Source organism: Osmerus mordax, chromosome 6, assembly GCF_038355195.1.
Source record: "Osmerus mordax isolate fOsmMor3 chromosome 6, fOsmMor3.pri, whole genome shotgun sequence".
Classification (NCBI taxonomy): domain Eukaryota; kingdom Metazoa; phylum Chordata; class Actinopteri; order Osmeriformes; family Osmeridae; genus Osmerus; species Osmerus mordax.
The window spans coordinates 17,043,291-17,060,720 of record NC_090055.1 but is presented as its reverse complement, the minus strand read 5'-3'; the positions used below and the strand labels follow the sequence as shown (position 1 = coordinate 17,060,720).

Here is a 17,430-nt window from a genome sequence, read left to right as displayed (position 1 = left end):
ACAGGCCTAATAAATATGTGGCTAACGAGCTTTTAAGCATGCAGATGTACGCTCATATGGATGTCCAAAGTTGTCAAAATTAATTAACTAATGAAACAGTGAAGTAAATAATTACGAAATGCATTAATAAATAATAAGACTTTATTTATATAGCACATTTTATACAAGAATTGCAGCTCAAGGTGCTTAAAATCAATAAAATCAATAATACAAGTAATAATAAAACCCTTCTGAACACAGGCCGCAGTCTTTGCGGTATCTCGAGCAACAGTCTTTGCGGTATCTCGAGCCACAGTCTTTGTGGTTTCCCAATATAAATAAAAATGTAACTCAACAAAAACACAGTCCGCAGCATTTGCGGGAATCCAAAACACATAAGCCACAGTGTTTGGGGTATTTCACAGTCTTTGCGGTATCTCGAGCCACAGTCTTTGTGGTTTCCCAATATAAATTAAAATGTAACTCAACAAAATACATGCAGTCTTTGCGGGAATCCAAAACACACAAGCCGCACACTTTGCGGTATCTCCAGCCACAGTCTTGGTATCTCAGTCTTTGTTGTTTCCCAATATAAACAAGCCGCAGTCTTCGTGGGAATCCAAAACACACAAGCCGCAGTCTTTGCGGTATCTCGAGCCACAGTCTTTGTGAAAATACCTTGACTTCTTTAAATAGCGTCAGGTAGGCCTGCACATCCATCCATCATCTTCCGCTTATCCGGGGGTTGGGTCGCGGTGGCAGCAACCTAAGCAGGGAGGCCCAGACTTCCCTCTCCCCGGCCACTTCCACCAGCTCTTCCTGGGGGACCCCGAGGCGTTCCCAGGCCAGCCGAGAGACATAGTCCCTCCAGCGTGTCCTGGGTCTTCCCCGGGGCCTCTTCCCAGTGGGACGTGCCCAGAACACCTCACCAGGGAGGTGTTCAGGAGGCATCCTTATCGGATGCCCGAGCCACCTCAACTGGCCCCTCTCGACGCGTAGGAGCAGCGGTTCTACTCTGAGCCCCTCCCGTATGACCGAGCTTCTCACCCTATCTCTAAGGGAGAGCCCGGACACCCTGCGGAGAAAACTCATTTCGGCCGCTTGTATTCGCAATCTCGTTCTTTCGGTCACTACCCACAGTTCGTGACCATAGGTGAGCGTAGGAGCCCGCATCACTGCGGACGCCGCACCGATCCGCCTGTCGATCTCACGCTCCATCCTTCCCTCACTCGTGAACAAGACCCCGAGGTACTTGAACTCTTCCGCTTGGGACAAGATCTCCTCCCCGACCCAGAGATTGCACTCCACCCTTTTCCGGTCGATAACCATGGCCTCAGATTTGGAGGTGCTGATTCCCATCCCAGCCGCTTCGCATTCGGTTGCGAACCGCTCCAGTGAGAGCTGAAGGTCACGGCCCGATGAAGCCAACAGGACCACATCATCTGCAAAAAGCACCGACCCGATCCTGAGGTCACCAAACCGGACCCCCTCAACGCCCTGGCTGCGCCTAGAAATTCTGTCCATATAAGTTATGAACAGAATTGGTGACAAAGGGCAGCCCTGGCAGAGTCCAACCCTCACTGGGAATAAGTTCGACTTACTACCGGCAATGCGGACCAAACTCTGGCACCGGTCGTACAGGGGCCGAACAGCCCCGATCAGGGAGTCCGGTACCCCGTACTCCGGAGCACCCCCCACATGAGCCCCCGAGGGACACGGTCGAACGCCTTTTCCAAATCCACAAAACATGTGTAGACTGGTTGGGCGAACTCCCATGCACCCTCCAGAACCCTGCCGAGGGTATAGAGCTGGTCCACAGTTCCACGGCCAGGACGAAAACCACATTGCTCCTCCTGAATCCGAGGTTCGACAATCCGACGGACCCCCCTCTCCAGAACCCCTGAATAGACTTTCCCAGGGAGGCTGAGGAGTGTGATCCCCCTAAAGTTGGAGCACACCCTCCGGTCCCCCTTTTTAAAGAGGGGAACCACCACCCCGGTCTGCCAGTCCAGAGGCACTGTCCCCGATGTCCACGCGATGTTGCAGAGTCGTGTCAACCAAGACAGCCCTACAACATCCAGAGCCTTAAGGAACTCCGGGCGGACCTCATCCACCCCAGGGGCCCTGCCACCAGGGAGCTTTTCAACCACCTCGGCGACCTCAGCCCCAGAGATAGAAGTGCCCCCCCCAATGTCCCCAGACTCTGCCTCCACATCGGAACGCGTGTTGGTGGGATTAAGGAGGTCTTCAAAGGCCCGGAACATGGCCCATTCGGACTCAATGTTCCCGGCCTCCCCCGAGACATGATCGAAGCTCTCCCGGAGGTGGGAGTTGAAGCTCCTTCTGACAGGGGATTCTGCCAGCCGTTCCCAGCAGACCCTCACATTACGTTTGGGCCTGCCAGGCCTGACCGGCGTCTTCCCCCACCATCGTAGCCAACTCACCACCAGGTGGTGATCAGTTGACAGCTCCGCCCCTCTCCTCACCCGAGTGTCCAAGACATTCGGCCTCAGATCCGACGACATGACTACAAAGTCAATCATCGAACTGAGACCTCGGGTGTCCTGGTGCCAAGTGCACATATGGACACCCTTATGCTTGAACATGGTGTTTGTTATGGACAAGCCGTGTCCAGCACAGAAGTCCAACAACAAAACACTGCTCGGGTTCAGATCGGCGGGGCCATTCCTCCCAATCACGCCCCTCCAGGTCTCACTGTCATTGCCCACATGAGCATTGAAGTCCCCCAGGCGGACGAGGGCATCTCCGGGAGGAGCGCTTTCCAGCACCCCTCCCAGAGACTCCAAAAAGGGTGGGTACTCTGCGCTGCCGTTTGGTGCGTAAGCACAAACAGCAGTGAGGACCCGTCCCCCCACCTGAAGGCGGAGGGAGGCTACCCTCTCGTCCACCGGGGTGAACCCCAACGTACAGGCGCCGAACCGAGGGGAAACAAGTATTCCCACCCCAGCTCGACGCCTCTCACCGAGGGCAACTCCAGAGTGGAAGAGAGTCCAGCCCCTCTCAAGGAGACTGGTTCCGGAGCCGATGCTGTGCGTTGAGGCGAGGCCGACTATATCTAGCCGGAACTTCTCTACCTCGCGCACCAGCTCCGGCTCCTTTCCCGCCAGCGAGGTGACGTTCCACGTCCCAGGCCTGCACATTATTATGAAATCTTTTCAAAATGTCTTATAAGTTATAACAATGTTATCATATTGATTTCAAAATAGTCTTAATAATTATATTTCTCAATCATGTATTTCTTCATAGCATTTCACATTCATGAGTCATGACCTATGACTACCTCGCCCACTGACATTACATGCCGTACTGATAGTGTTTCTCAACAAAAAAAAGTAATGATACTATTAAAAAATGCTATGAAATTCAAGTCACACGGACAGCTAGGGTTGTTAACCTAGTTATCTGTGTTGCAAGCGGCATGCAGACTATGGATGATTCATATCTAATTAACCTAATTTTGTGAAAACACCTAATTCATATCTCGGTTTATTCCGTAGTCCCGTGAAACTGGCGTTTATAGGCTAATGTGGCAATTATTCTCACATTGTTTATAGGCTACATAACATCGAAAATTAATGTATTTCAGTTTTATATTTACGTGGAGTTATTTAATCTCGAATAATTTGGTATACCAGTCGAATAATACTTCAGTCGTAATTTTTTTTTTATTGATAGCAAATAGGCTACAAGCTTTACAAAAATGTGGAAAACTCTAATACTGTACAAAATGTACGAATAAACAGAGAATTTAGAACTTGTAAATAACCCAAGTTATAAGTTTTCTTGCAGAAAGGTGTGTATGCATAGCACAGAGTAAGGGCATGTGGAGGCTAGAAATTTAGGAAGCGGAAACGCACGAAATAAATGTGGTCCTCCAATTGCGCAAGAGACCATTTGTCACATGACTTTTAAACCATCAATATGGTCATGTGACAAAGGGAAGTGTTTTGCTTAGCCGAAGATCCTGCAACTGAGCTAGATCCAGTTCATAAGGTATTTACATTCCAGATATATGCTGTTCATTCACTAAAGGCAAACTAACCCATTGCCAATTTCAAATGAAAAACAGAATGGGATGGTTTACACAATTATAACGTGGTCTTGGCTCGGTAAATGAATGCGCAAAGTAACAAACTTAGCATCGCCCTTGAATTGTGTATCGAGCACTGTTTTCTAAAACACAGTCTCCATCTGTGCTGTTAATGAACCCCAGTAGCATTTTGTCAAGACTAGTGCCGTCAGGCTAGTTTGGTCATATGATCTTCAATGTTTAAAACAGAAACGACATACAACAGGCTCTGTAACTTGTCTCCCGTTACTAGTCTGTCAGAATGTTGAAGGAAACGCTGAGGTTTCTCCTGCTGCTGACTGTCCTGGAGTCGACGCAGTCAAGGGGATGCTCGAGTTTTTTCTGCCGAAAATCTCACCGTGTCAGCGAACACAAAGGAGCCGACCCTGGATCGCCGCTCTTTCTCACCCCATACATTGAAAAGGGAAACATCGACGAGGGTATGCTGCAGTAGACTGCCAGAACAATTAAGCTATAATCTCCAATAGTTGTACATTGTCTGTTGTACAGTAACCTCCTCCATGTTGTGTCATGGTTGTTGTCAAGCTCCTCTGTGCAAACTTTCATGGCGAATAAATCCCATTCTGATTCTGATTCTTACAATATTGAATTACAAAATTGTGAATCAAATGCAAGACCAGCAATATTTGATGCATCATACACACTGGGGTAGAAACATACATTTATTGTCTGACTTGTTTTGTTCCAGCCAGGAAGTTGAGTCTTGTGGGACCTCTGCCTGGAGCCAATGTCAAGAGTTATGCTGGATACCTCACCGTCAACAAGAAATACAACAGCAACCTCTACTTCTGGTTCTTCCCTGCACAGGTACTGTACTGTAACATGTGTACTGTAGATCCACTGTAAATACTGATCTGCACTGGATTGTAACATGCTGGTCTTGCTGTACTGCAACATATTGATCTGTATTCTTCTATAAGTTACCGTACTGTAGCATACTGATCTGTAATCTACCATAATATACTACTCATCTGTACTGTACTGTAACATACTGATCTGCGCAGCTGCCATTTTACCCAGGCCCACATGCCTTCCAACAGTGATAAGGAAAAACCAGTTTGTCTAGCTTTCACTATTTTGTGAGGAATACTAGTGTACATTGGTGTTGTATTATGATTATACATCTGAGTGTTACAAAGTGCCAAGGTCCAACCACTGTCAGTGTCAGCATGTTTACAGCTATAAAAATGACTCTTTCTAGAACTCATAAACAGTGACAGGACAGACTTGTCTGCACCTCTCTCATTTCACCACAAGATGGCAGTGTTCCTCTAATCCACTCTGTGCCTGCTTCCTTATAGGAAACACCAGAAACGGCCCCAGTCCTTCTGTGGCTACAAGGAGGTCCAGGGGGCACCTCAATGTTTGGACTCTTTGTTGAACATGGACCTTACATGGTTCATAAGAACCTTACAGGTAACATAATAGTCTTACTACCATATTTACCATATGCTGCTTTTAATACCAATTTATAACAGTTTGTTTTTGGCTTGCCATGGATTTTACAGTGGGCTTCAGAGACTATCCTTGGACATCTAGATACTCGGTTGTGTACATTGACAATCCAGTGAGTGTCTTACATTGCAGTACTGCTTTAATAAGCTGTGGTGTAACACAGCTCTCCATAGAGTGAACCTTATTGGGTTTTTTCCAAGGTAGGAACAGGCTTTAGCTTCACGGACGATGACAGAGGCTTTGCCCAGAACCAGGATGATGTCGGCAGAGATCTCTACAGGTGAGACCAGTTTAGATGCATCTGTAGAGGCCCAAGCTGTGCTTCTTGTATCACTGATTGTGCATTTGTGTCTTTTGTTGTCCCATCTCTCTTCCTCCTTCAGCGCATTGACCCAGTTCTTCCAGATCTTTCCAGAGTATCAGTCCAATGAGTTCTATGCCACTGGAGAGGTAATTATTGCCTTCTTTGTCCTACTACTTTATTTCCCATTATTATTACATTTAACTCTTTTATTTGCTCGCTTAATTTCATCAAACATAATTTAATTCCACTCCATGTTTGTAGTCCTATGCAGGAAAGTATGTTCCAGCCATTGGTTACTACATCCATAAGAACAATCCCTCAGCTAAGGTGAAGATCAACTTTAAAGGTGTGGCTATCGGAGATGGTCTGTGCGATCCTGAGCTGGTAAGATTTAACAATCCCAGCACTGAATAATCTGATTGTGACCTGACTTGATCTGATTCTTCACAATAACACGAGGCGTGTCAGGAAACCGAAGTACATGCTTTTGTGGTCTCAGATGCTGGGTGGCTATGCAGACTTCCTGTACCAGACAGGCATGGTGGACGAGCTGCAGAGGGAGTATGTCATCCAGCAGACAGACAACGGGGTGCAGTTCATCCAGCAGCAGAAATGGGTCGAAGCCTTTGAGGTAGGAGACACTTTGGTGTCTCTCTGAGTCTGGGCGTGTGCCACTCAGAATGTCAGGTGGGAGTCAAATACGACAGGATGTTTACGCGTGTTATGTGTCCGACCTCGCAGGTCTTCGACAGCTTGCTGAATGGAGATGTGCAACCTTACCCCTCCTTCTTCCAGAATGCTACGGGCTGCACCAACTATTACAACTACATGCAGTGCCAGGTGAATACAAACCTCCCCAGACTCTGTTTCTCTGTCTCTCTAGACCACCCTTGTTTCCATCCAGCTCACCACACAGTCAGACTCCACTACTCTGTGAGGGTCTCACACGCACGGTTCTGTTGTCCAGGAGCCAGAAGACCAGGAGTATTTCTCCCAGTTTGTGACGCTGCCCGCCGTGCGCCGTTCGATCCACGTGGGGAACTTGACGTTCCACGACGGCTCCCTGGTGGAGAAACACCTGCTGGAGGACGTCATGAAGAGCATCAAGCCCTGGCTGGGCGTGCTCATGGACAACTACAGGGTAAACACACACACACACACACACACACACGGGCAGGGAAAAAACAAACTTCAAATGCATATCTCCTAGGAATGGACTGTGTGATCCAGAGCTGCGATATAGTGTGATGCAACTACATGAATTAATTGAGCTTTTATCCCAATTAACATTCATCCAACTCATCTATCCTACCGATATGTGCTTTAGGGTGGAAACTGACAGAAATTACAGCCACACCAGAGAGGTGATACACAGTAGGCAGAGTCACACTGCGCACTGAAAATGGCTCGCGAGCCATATAGCATTAGCGGCTCTCTCTCCAGCTCCTCCGAGTCCAGAGACCAACCGCGACCCGGCAGCATCACTGAAAGCCCTCCTGCGTTATCTTTTGTCTCTACCCAGGTGCTGATCTACAGCGGCCAGTTGGACGTGATCGTGGCGGCCCCCCTGACGGAGCGGTTCCTGCCCACGGTGAACTGGACCGGCGCCGAGGAGTACAAGAGGGCTCCGCGTTTCCACTGGAAGATCCAGCCCACCGACACGGAGGTAGCCGGCTACGTCCGTCAAGTGGGAGAGTTCTACCAGGTGGGTGGATGTGTGGTGTTTGTAGCCTGGCTTGGTGCCTGAGCCACCAGCACTAGTTTATAGCGTCGTCCGTTCTGACCGTGACATCTGGCGTCTCCACGATGCTCTCGTCTCACAGGTGATCATACGCGGGGGAGGACACATCCTGCCGTACGACCAACCGGAGAGGTCGTTCGACATGATTGACAGGTTCCTCTCGACGCAGGGCTGGTCCTGAGGTGGGACTGCACAGGAACACGGTGGATCTGAGTTCCTCCGTTAATTAAACGCCATGTCAGGAAGAGCAGTAGCACATGATTTCGTACGTTGTCATTTCACACCCAAAATAAGCGTGGTGAATCAACACATCCTCCTTTGCCTCCAGATTGAGAAATCAGTAAATGCTGTTCAATGGCCTGTTCTGCAAATTAACATTTAGGCTCTCTGTTCTTTGGATGTGCCTGAATTGAGTACATTTTGATTGTATGTTTTAAAAGGGTACTGGGTGGGGAAAGACTGTTGCACATGATCAATATATTTTTTAATGACAAGGTTGACATGCTTTGTTATCAATAAAATAAAAGAACAAATTTATCAACACTGAACAATTTTTAAGTTCTCTTTATGTACACCAGAGGTCACTAGTGATCCTAGTATGGCAATGCACAAGTATTGATACTGTATTTGCTATGAGCAAGTCAAGACATACTGTAGAGCGTGGTTGTGAAAACCACAACAGTATGCATTATTAAACGTTATTCCTGTGTAGACATACACTCTCTTATCACTGTGCTGCCAGTCTCCTGAAAATAGCATCATGTATATGAACCCAGGATGCAGCCCAACTGAGGCATTCTACAGCATCATTTAGAACCTCCCTATCTCCCTAGAAACTCCTTTTAATCTTTGGAGATCATCTCTAACAAAGACATTAAGTCAGTCAGCCCACTACAGGATACTAGACTGTTCTCAAACACAGAGGCTGGAACACTGTTCTATTATCTGGGGCGGTTTGGCATTGTGACATCGTCTGCTCCACATAAATGTTGGGACTCTGTCAAGTACCATGGTACACCACCTTGTTATTTCATTAGGCATCAATTTAGGAGTCTAGACAATTCAATATTTGATGGTTGATATAGATCGTTTAAACAAACAACATTTTAATGAACAATCAGAGATCTGTGTTGTATGAAAGAATAGGTGGATCATTAATTTAACATGAGGATTGTTTTTCTTGCATTCAGCACATACAGCACATTCTTACCTTAGACTGTTGATTCAGCAACATCCACAATTGTATAATTATATTATGACAATTTCTAATCTATTATAAATAATTGTATTAGTTAGGTTGAAACATGTCGGTTGTGTTATTTTACAGAACAAGTGCTTTATTTTCATACTGTAAAGTAGCTGCAGTGATATTTCACATCTGTACAAATGCAAAACAACAAAGACAAGACAATGCTGTAAGAGACACAAAAATGTACAAAGTTTTGCAGGCAAGAGTGCTCTCATCAGTTCATGACATAGAACAGACACAATGTATGCAAGCGCCAAAATTCTCCTTGACACACAATGAAAGGATGCAAGTGCTATGCAAACATTATTTACATACATGTACCAAACATTTACTCCTTTCAAAAAGAAAGGTGGTTGCCTTACATGTACAAGATTACAGAAATGAATGACATTCTATACAATATTTATAGTTTTATATTCAAAATGATACATTTATACTTTCATTAATGTGTAGGCACACACACCCACTTAGTTTCTCACTCCCTCAACCTGCCCTGAAAGTGTCTTTACAGTAGACAAAGCTCACGTTTCCTTATCGCACAACCTGTGTCTACTGTCAAAACCAAAGTCTAGATACCATTATGCCTAAGAAAACATTTTCATAAAAAATTCCAGTTGAATACGCTTTGAGGTCAATGTCATATTTTCCCATGCATGCATGTTTGATTCAGAAGAACGGTTCAAACGTTTTCTGAATAGGAGCCACAAGTTGACGAAATAAGGCAAGCGTTTTGAAGGTGTTTTCCCAAGGTTCTTAGAAGGAAGCCCTTTTAAAGAGAATCTAAACTTTTCGTTCCCTCAGTAACACAAACACTTCGGCCCGAGAATTACATAAGACCTTAAAATTGCATTTTCTAAAACAATGTTGCAACACCCAGAGTATAAGAGAGAGTCTCCAGTTCACCTAATGCTGTCGGTCAAACGTCACACAGTGAGCAAAATTGACATTTGGGATTTTGCCTTGTGGTACAGATTAGAAGGACAGTCAAGAACTGACAGATCACTTTTTAAAGCTTAAGAGTCTCTTGTTGAGCCTATCCCAAGGACAAAGGCTACAGTCTGGGATTTGAACTCCGGGCTCTCTGCTTCTCCTCGTTCAGGTACACGTGCGACACACATTAGGCACAGTCAAGGCAAAGCAGTCTCTACAGAGCTGACGACGGTCAGTGTCTCGCTGGTGTGTGAATGGGGATCGCTGAGATCTCTGAGACCTCAATATGGCTATTCTACCCTCTGGCATCCCAGAGGACAAAGTGCATAGACAGCTCTGTGGTCTCGCTTAGTCTGAAAAACACATTGATCAATGGGAACCTACAAGTTCCAACATTCTCAGCTGTAGGGATCCACACAGAAGAAAGGATGCAGCTTCACTGCTGGAAGAGTTTAGTCAAAGCATGCTGGGGTTAAGAGAGAGATGGAGAGAGAGAGAGAGAGAGAGAGAGAGAGAGAGAGAGGGAGTGATGCATCGCAACCTGCTTGAAGGAAAGCTACGTGGACAGACAGGTCAGAGGTCAAATAGGGGGGTCAGTATTTTCCTCTCTGGTCAGCTGGCTCTGCCTTTGTGTGGAAAACAAGAACTGACTGAAGCTTCAGCTGACACACTGTGCAGATCCATGCAACGCAGAGACTTTGAAACAACATGTTAGGGGTTTGTTTGTTCAATGGTTAAGTCAATAGTAAGACAATGTACAGTATGAAACAATTAATATACTCTTGCATATGGTAATACATAACATTGAGAGTAATTCAGGCACTATGTGACATTTGGAAAGCGTACAGTAGGCTTGAGCTGCAGATATTTTAGAAATAGTACAGTGCTAAATGCCAATTGTGGGATAAAAAAACAACAAATAAAATCTCATCATTCAATCTTTCTCCATTACACTGACAGACTAACTATGCTATCGGTCAAATCTGACCTGATATTCCAGCTCATTTCTCTCCATGTCTGTCTGCTGCCTGATCTGAACTCCACCACTGAGGCAGAACAGGCAGGAAGAGGACAGAACACAGACACATTGGAATGTTATGGTCGTTTGGAATCTGCCACTGAATCCTGAGAACTGGATCCTAAAAGCAGTAACACACACACAGAGAGAGAGAACAGAGGCAGAGAGAACACAGAGAGGAAGAAGATAAAGAGAGAGAGAGAAAGAGAGTGAAAGAGAGAGAGGCCTCCTTCAGATAAAGCTTCTATTGGTCCTGAAGAGCAGAGGAGTTTGGTCTAACCCGTTCAGCTGCCTAGGTGATATCACAGTGCAGAGCAATATGGCTGTAACAGCAAAGCACATCCCAACAGTATACAGCCACACTGGCTTTGCTATGCAGTGCTGGTTCTGTATGGGACATGATCAATACTGAGATGTCGTATTGCTTCCATTTGATCATATGGTATATTTTTTTAGCATCATGTTTTTTGTTCATTCAAAAGACTCTCAGAATACCAATGACAGTTAACAGTCAAGAACCAATCTAGAAAAAAGAGCTAAGTTCAATATAAAAACGCCAGCCTGTTTTCCTGTCATTAAAAACATATCATGGCAACAGTTCAACTCGGTTACAAAACCACCAGCCCGGAGGCAGAAACCTTCATATACTCCCTCTGATAAACACACCTTAAAACAGTCAGAACACCGTCACACACATTGTGATCAGCGCATCTGACACATACTGGGTCTATGACACCCATGCTTCAGTCACACGGAGGAGTAGGTGGCGGAGGGGTGGGGCGGGGTCACGGAGGGTCAGCGTTCTGAGGCTCGAGCTCCTGCCGCGGTTCCACCAGCTCGGACGCCTGTTCGTCTAGTACCGAAGGTATTACACAACAACAACAACAGCAGGGTCACACGGGTTAACGCTGCGCAATCAGCCGAACTCCCTTTTTAGCGAAGTACAAATAACAACCGACGCAGGATACAAAGTAGACAGGACAACTCAGAAGACCAAAAAAAAAAAAAAACGGACAAAGAGACAGACAAAAAACGGACATTAATGAGTTAATAAGGTCTATAAAAATACATAGCTACTGTATAAAGAGCAGCCTCGCAGGCTTCCGAGGTTTTCCCTTGATGGGTCCTGAAGGAGGAGGCAGCGCATGGTCGAACGACAGCCTCGGGGGGGGGGGGGGGGGGCGAGTCTCTCTGGTCCCTCGTCTCTAGTGGATGGGGTTGATGTCTGTGCGGTGGTTGGGCTGGCCGTGCACACCGCCGCCCCCTACTGCTGTGGTGGAGGTGGTGATGGTGTTGTGCTGGATGACCTGTTGCTGGGAGCACGCAGGGGCTCCAGGGCTGCTCGCCGGACTGCTCTCTGGACCTGAGGACACAACCACACAGATCACTGAGGAGGGGACCACCTGCGTATGTGTGTGTGTGTGTGAAAACTATGTGTGTGAGATAGGATGGATGAGAGAGAAAGAGAGAGAGAGGTTTGTGTACTCAAAGTTGGTCATGGTCATTTCAAACTATGGTACATGAATGACAACAATCTCAAACACTGACATCTTTCTGATCAAAAACATTATTATTATTCTAATCTAAAAAAACACTCAAATTAGTCACAGTTAAAAGACATTTTTATTATTACCAAAAATATATTTGTTACATTTGTATTTGTACAGTATAATACAATGGATTTAGTCTCACATACAACGTCAACTTCTATGTAAAAAACCATCAACGACTAATAGAAAACTGAAAAAGTGAATCAGTCACCCCTGAAAAAAAAAAGAAACTTTGATTGATTTCCATCGTGCTAGCAGTGACAAGCACACAGACAAGGCCACCAGAGTCTGAGTCCCTCCCAGGCCGGTGGCAGCTCTGCCCTGTCTCTCCCCTATAAAGGAGCCTTTCTCTCAGGGGGAAGTGAGCCTGATTTTCCTCGTCTGAAGCCGCACAGGGAGGGGCCTTGTCCTAATTACATGGAAATGTCACATGTCGCCCATATCCATATCTGAGGGGTGTGGCTCTGATGTAATCAGCAGAACAGTCCAATAACCAGCGGGAGCCTGGGAAGAACACGGGGAGTTTGGACGGGCGCCGTGCGGTGATGTCTTCCACCCACGGAAGCCGAGCATCACCCCCTGCGGTCCGCTCTGCACCCCTCTGGCGGAAATAAAACATCACAGGGCCTCGTGTGGGGACCCAGAGGGCCAGCTCCCAGCCCGGGTCCAGTCCCACCGTCCCCACGGCCACAGAGCAGCGAGGGTCCAGCCTGGCCACGCAGGCTCAGTGGGTCCCTCCATATGTCAGGAGGACGTGCCTGCGGAGAGCGAGAGAGCCAGACCCGGGGACAGGGCAGGGCGGCCAAGGCTGGGCTGCCTCACAACTGCCTCCCTCGGCCAGCCTGACTCTGGCCGTCTCCTTTGACAGGAGGAACTAGTGAAGCACCTATGCAGGGTTGTCTGCATGGTGGTGACACAGCAAGGCACACTGATGAGAGAGTGCGTTCGCCTGGCTGAGTGTGTGTGTGTGTGTGTGTGTGTGTGTGTGTGTTGAGGCAGCGGGCTACTCACTGAGGTAACCTTGGGAATCTTTCTGCATAGTGGTGATGGGACAGTCCTTGTGTGTAAGGAGAAGCTGCTTAAGCTGGGTCACCTCTGTCTTCAGCATGGTCACCTCGTTCTGAAACACACACACACACACACACACACATCACAACTGGGTTAAGAGGAACTCATGAGCAACACTGAGCATGACTGCCATCAACACACGTGAATGATGCGGTTTACAGAGTCGGTTTGGTTGGGAAATTTTGGTTGATGTTTTTCTTGCCAACCTCATGATAATTTGTCTGACTTCTGACTACATTTAAGTAAATTACAAATGCCATACGACTCATACCAGAGATTGAGATAAGATATTTATCAGAAATGTATTTTGAAAAACATTTAACTAAAAAAGTGAAACTGTATGGGTTCAAAGCTTTTGATTTCTGATTTCAGCATCGCTACAGTGGGTGAGCTGTCTCTGAACCAATGCAAGCCCATTCACATGACTGGGACCGTGCCAGAGAGCATTCATTTATTCTCTATCAAAGACTAAAAGAACAACAAACAAATCAGGAACATTTGTGAAAATCTCTGTGGGTTCTAGATGAACGGATACAAAAAAGAAACACTTTGGTTTGGAAGGTGTTTTCCAAGGTAGGGGTGTCAGTGGAAGAGGGTGTACTTTCAGGAACAGAACCCTCAGAACATTCTATCCACTTCTTCCAACGCTGATAAGATCTGAATCAGAATCAGAAGAGCTTCAAACCCAGTGGTTCTATACCTGGAGCTGCATGTTGGTCTGGGTGAGCTCCTCAGCCTTCTTCTCCAGGGACATCACCCACACTTTCCTCTTCTGTCGGCACCGCGTGGCCGCCGCCCGGTTCCTCTCCAGAAACTTCCGTCGCCGCTCATCTGGATCCTCGTCCACCACCCGTCTGCGGCGCCCACCGCTGGGGGGTGGAGACTGCAGGGTTTGCGTGGGCTGCATCTGCTGTGCTGCCGGGGACATCTGTAACCCAGGGAGACAGAGGTCACAGGGGTCAAGCTCACATACACGTCTCTGATTGGGCTCTGTTGTACATTCCAGAAAATGCTTGAAATGGAAATTTGTATTATAATCAAATCAAATTGAATTTGAAAAGCCTCTTTATATAATTAAATGTCACAGATGGCTTCACATTTGCCCATAGAACTGCACCTAAACCAACCCACAGCCCTCATTCTTGGATAATGTGTCAAATTTCCCAGGTATCTGATATAAGTGTATACAACATGTTACAGTAAACAAACCATTTGAACCATTTGGTATAGGAATATTTGCCAATCAAACTCAATTCATCTGGATGTTCATTCCATGGTGTGTCCCTAACATGGTCTGGTCTGCCTTCTTCATGCCTCCATCTCCAGCCCTGCAGCCAGACACGCTCTCAGCCTGACAGGCCTGGGGAGCAGCCAGTCACCTGTCCACTGAGCCCCCCACTGAACAAGCATCCATACAGTCCAGTACCTCCTGCAGGCAGCCCCTCCGTGTCTGGACTTCCCTAAAAACAACACGTGCCCCAGCCCCACTCCCTGCTGGCCTGGTCTGTGTGCGGCGGGATCCAGAGAGAGAGAGGGCTGATTCACTGGCCTGTCCGCCTTGTTAAAGAGGTGTCAGGGCACCGTTTTTCCACCGCCCACTTCCACTCAGACTAACGCTCCAAGACGCCCAGTCAAAAGGCCCGTTTCTACAGGCCAATGCCCGCTGACTGATCCTGACGTTTACTTGGCAAGGTCAAGTGTTTTCAGGCTTCAGATCGTTACCATTTATTTTTTATTTTTTTACGAGGATCTGGAAAACCCAAGCTGCTTTGATGGCTGCTGTGTATACACTGGGTGTTATTCCAACGCTTTAATGGTTCATTTGGAACGCACATCTAGATCCTTAGTGACTGTCAAGTCCTCAAATACAAACGGGGGATATTAGAATTGACGGACCTCAAATTGACCGTCATCGGGATGTCTGATAACTTAACGCAGCATCTATCATCAGTAGATGTTGACTCATATCACATTGTCAGTTCTAAGTACGTACTGCAGCGACACCTTAAAAGACTCATTGAGTACAGTGTGAGGCTGCAGTATAAAACTAAGGCTGACCACTCACCAGAACCACGGCTGTTAAACCCACCCTGCCCTGAGACACCTGGACCGTGTTGTGACCGCTTAACGGCAGCCAGGCCGAGTCGGGAGGAGTCAGGGCGTGGGTCGCACTTTCCAAATGAGAGCCCTGCAAACCTTTTACAGCCGGCAGTTTACGACCTCTCTGTGACCTTTGCGTCCATGGCGGGCCCCTGACTCTGACCTGTGGCTGACCAGCCTAACAGGAAAAACTGACCCTAGAGCCCGCTGCCAGGAAACCACTTGGCAGTCCGGCCATGGCAAAGGAAAGTGTGTTTGACCAGTGTTTTACAGTGAATCTGGAATGTACGGCCATATCCACCGCTGCCCAATTGACTTTAGACCACTAATGACTGTCTGTTTGATGGTCTATGTAAGAGGCCTCTGAACCAGTGTCTGCCCTGGGTCTTGGTAGAGTAGAGTAGGCGATTTGGACTAAACAAGTGGTTTTAGCGGCTACCGATTTGTAAGCTGCGAAACATGGGGTGGTTTTGGGTGGGAAGAGAGGAGCTCCTGCCATCTACTTGTGGGATGTGATCCTCTTTCCTGATTGGCTCACCTGTGATCCTCCGGAGTGCATCCCATGGTGGGGGGAGGTCTGGTGCGGGTGGCCGGGGTGGAGGTGAGGCTGGTGGGAGTTGTGGTGGGGGTTGTGTCCCTGGGGGTGGTGATGGTGCCCTCCCTGGCCGTGCCCCTGGGGGTGGCTGTGGTGGTGGTGGGCGTGGTGCTGGTAGCCGTGGGGAGGGCCCTGCATGTGCTGGTGAGGGTGGGAGTGCATGTGGTGGTGGCCCCCTTGCTCCTGCCGCGATGACATCATGTCCATCATGTGACCCATGGTGTTCATGTTGCCGTTGGCGATGGTTCCCGGGTGGTGCGCGAGTGCAGCTTTCAGCCTCTGTGGAGAGAAATGGGGATCGTTTACCATCTGTCACATTCAGCGTCATTTACTACTGAAGGAATAGGTTGGTCTGTTTCTCATATAGATCATAGTGTCAGTTGGCTGCAGGTAGAGTGGACCCGACGCCTCAATAAATCGACGCAAATGTCAAAATAACAATAAACAGAGAATTCGGACTGACCTGACTTCCTTTCTCTTTCCCTGCTCCCTTCTCTAATCACTTGCTCACTCAGTCCTTCCAGTCTCTCAGTGCTGCAGCCCCAGAATCAGCCTCAGCCTCTGTTCCGGCCTCTGCCTCTAACTAAGCCTCCGTCCCAGCCTTGGCCTCCCCAGCCTCAGGTTGGCTCCCCTCTGTTTACTCGGAGGTTTGTTGCTTTAACCGTGTGGTCACTGAGGATTCTGTGAGGAGTCGTCTCTGGCAGGGAGACCACGGAGGGCAGCGTATTTCAAGGTGCTGGCTTGTTCCCACTGGGTTTACCAGGCCCACCACTCCTCAACTGTCTGTTAGTCTGGGCATCACTTGAAGACAGACCCCAGGACTGTAAAAAAGCCATTACCCAAACACAGCAATGCCAAAATATGTCTGCAGGCCCGAGATGTTGAAAACCGACTCAGACATAATAAAAAAGCTATGTCTGCACCCATTCATTTTTCTGTTCCGATTTCATTCTGGAATAACATTTGGAGAGAGTGTTGAGTCTGCAACAGCTACTATGATTGATGCCGTTTGGTGCTGCTTCTTTCTCAAAGGTGTGCCGTTCTGCGTCAATTTCTTTGAGTCGACGGGCTTCTCCTCAGTGGACTCTCGTGTTCTGAGGTGTTCATTATAGCTATAAAAGCACACTTACTAATCCCATCAGTCTATTCAGTTCAAAGGTTTAGTTGTCTGCCGCTCAACCATGTATTCCATTCTACTTTGTTTTCCATTCTCCTCTCGTTTTCCTTTCCGTTTCCAGCTCGCTCCCTTTCCCTCTCACGTTCTCTGTCTGTACCTCCCTCCCTCCCTCTCTCCATCCCCCACCCCCCTGCCCAACCCCCTCCTCCTCCC

At 47.6% G+C, this 17,430-nt stretch overlaps 2 protein-coding genes across 2 annotated transcripts in view; one reads left to right on the top strand and one right to left on the bottom strand.

The window, feature by feature from the left end:
* The first annotated feature begins 3,906 nt into the window (after positions 1 to 3,906).
* cpvl (carboxypeptidase vitellogenic like) lies at positions 3,907 to 8,136 on the top strand. Its single transcript, XM_067237847.1, has 13 exons — positions 3,907 to 3,993; positions 4,323 to 4,509; positions 4,779 to 4,897; positions 5,392 to 5,506; positions 5,599 to 5,657; positions 5,746 to 5,825; positions 5,929 to 5,995; positions 6,111 to 6,233; positions 6,349 to 6,480; positions 6,591 to 6,689; positions 6,817 to 6,990; positions 7,372 to 7,554; positions 7,673 to 8,136. The coding sequence occupies exons 2-13, from the start codon at positions 4,332 to 4,334 to the stop codon at positions 7,769 to 7,771; spliced, it is 1,428 nt and encodes a 475-aa protein (XP_067093948.1). The 5' UTR covers positions 3,907 to 3,993; positions 4,323 to 4,331; the 3' UTR covers positions 7,772 to 8,136.
* Positions 8,137 to 11,992: 3,856 nt separating this feature from the next.
* creb5b (cAMP responsive element binding protein 5b) overlaps positions 11,993 to 17,430 on the bottom strand; it is a 39,879-nt gene continuing 34,441 nt past the window's right edge. The window contains exons 7-10 of the mRNA XM_067238469.1: positions 16,044 to 16,379; positions 14,106 to 14,333; positions 13,349 to 13,457; positions 11,993 to 12,150 (exon numbers count right to left, since the gene is read on the bottom strand). Of these exons, the coding sequence (XP_067094570.1) occupies positions 11,993 to 12,150; positions 13,349 to 13,457; positions 14,106 to 14,333; positions 16,044 to 16,379 (831 nt within the window). The remainder of the gene's footprint in view (positions 12,151 to 13,348; positions 13,458 to 14,105; positions 14,334 to 16,043; positions 16,380 to 17,430) is intronic.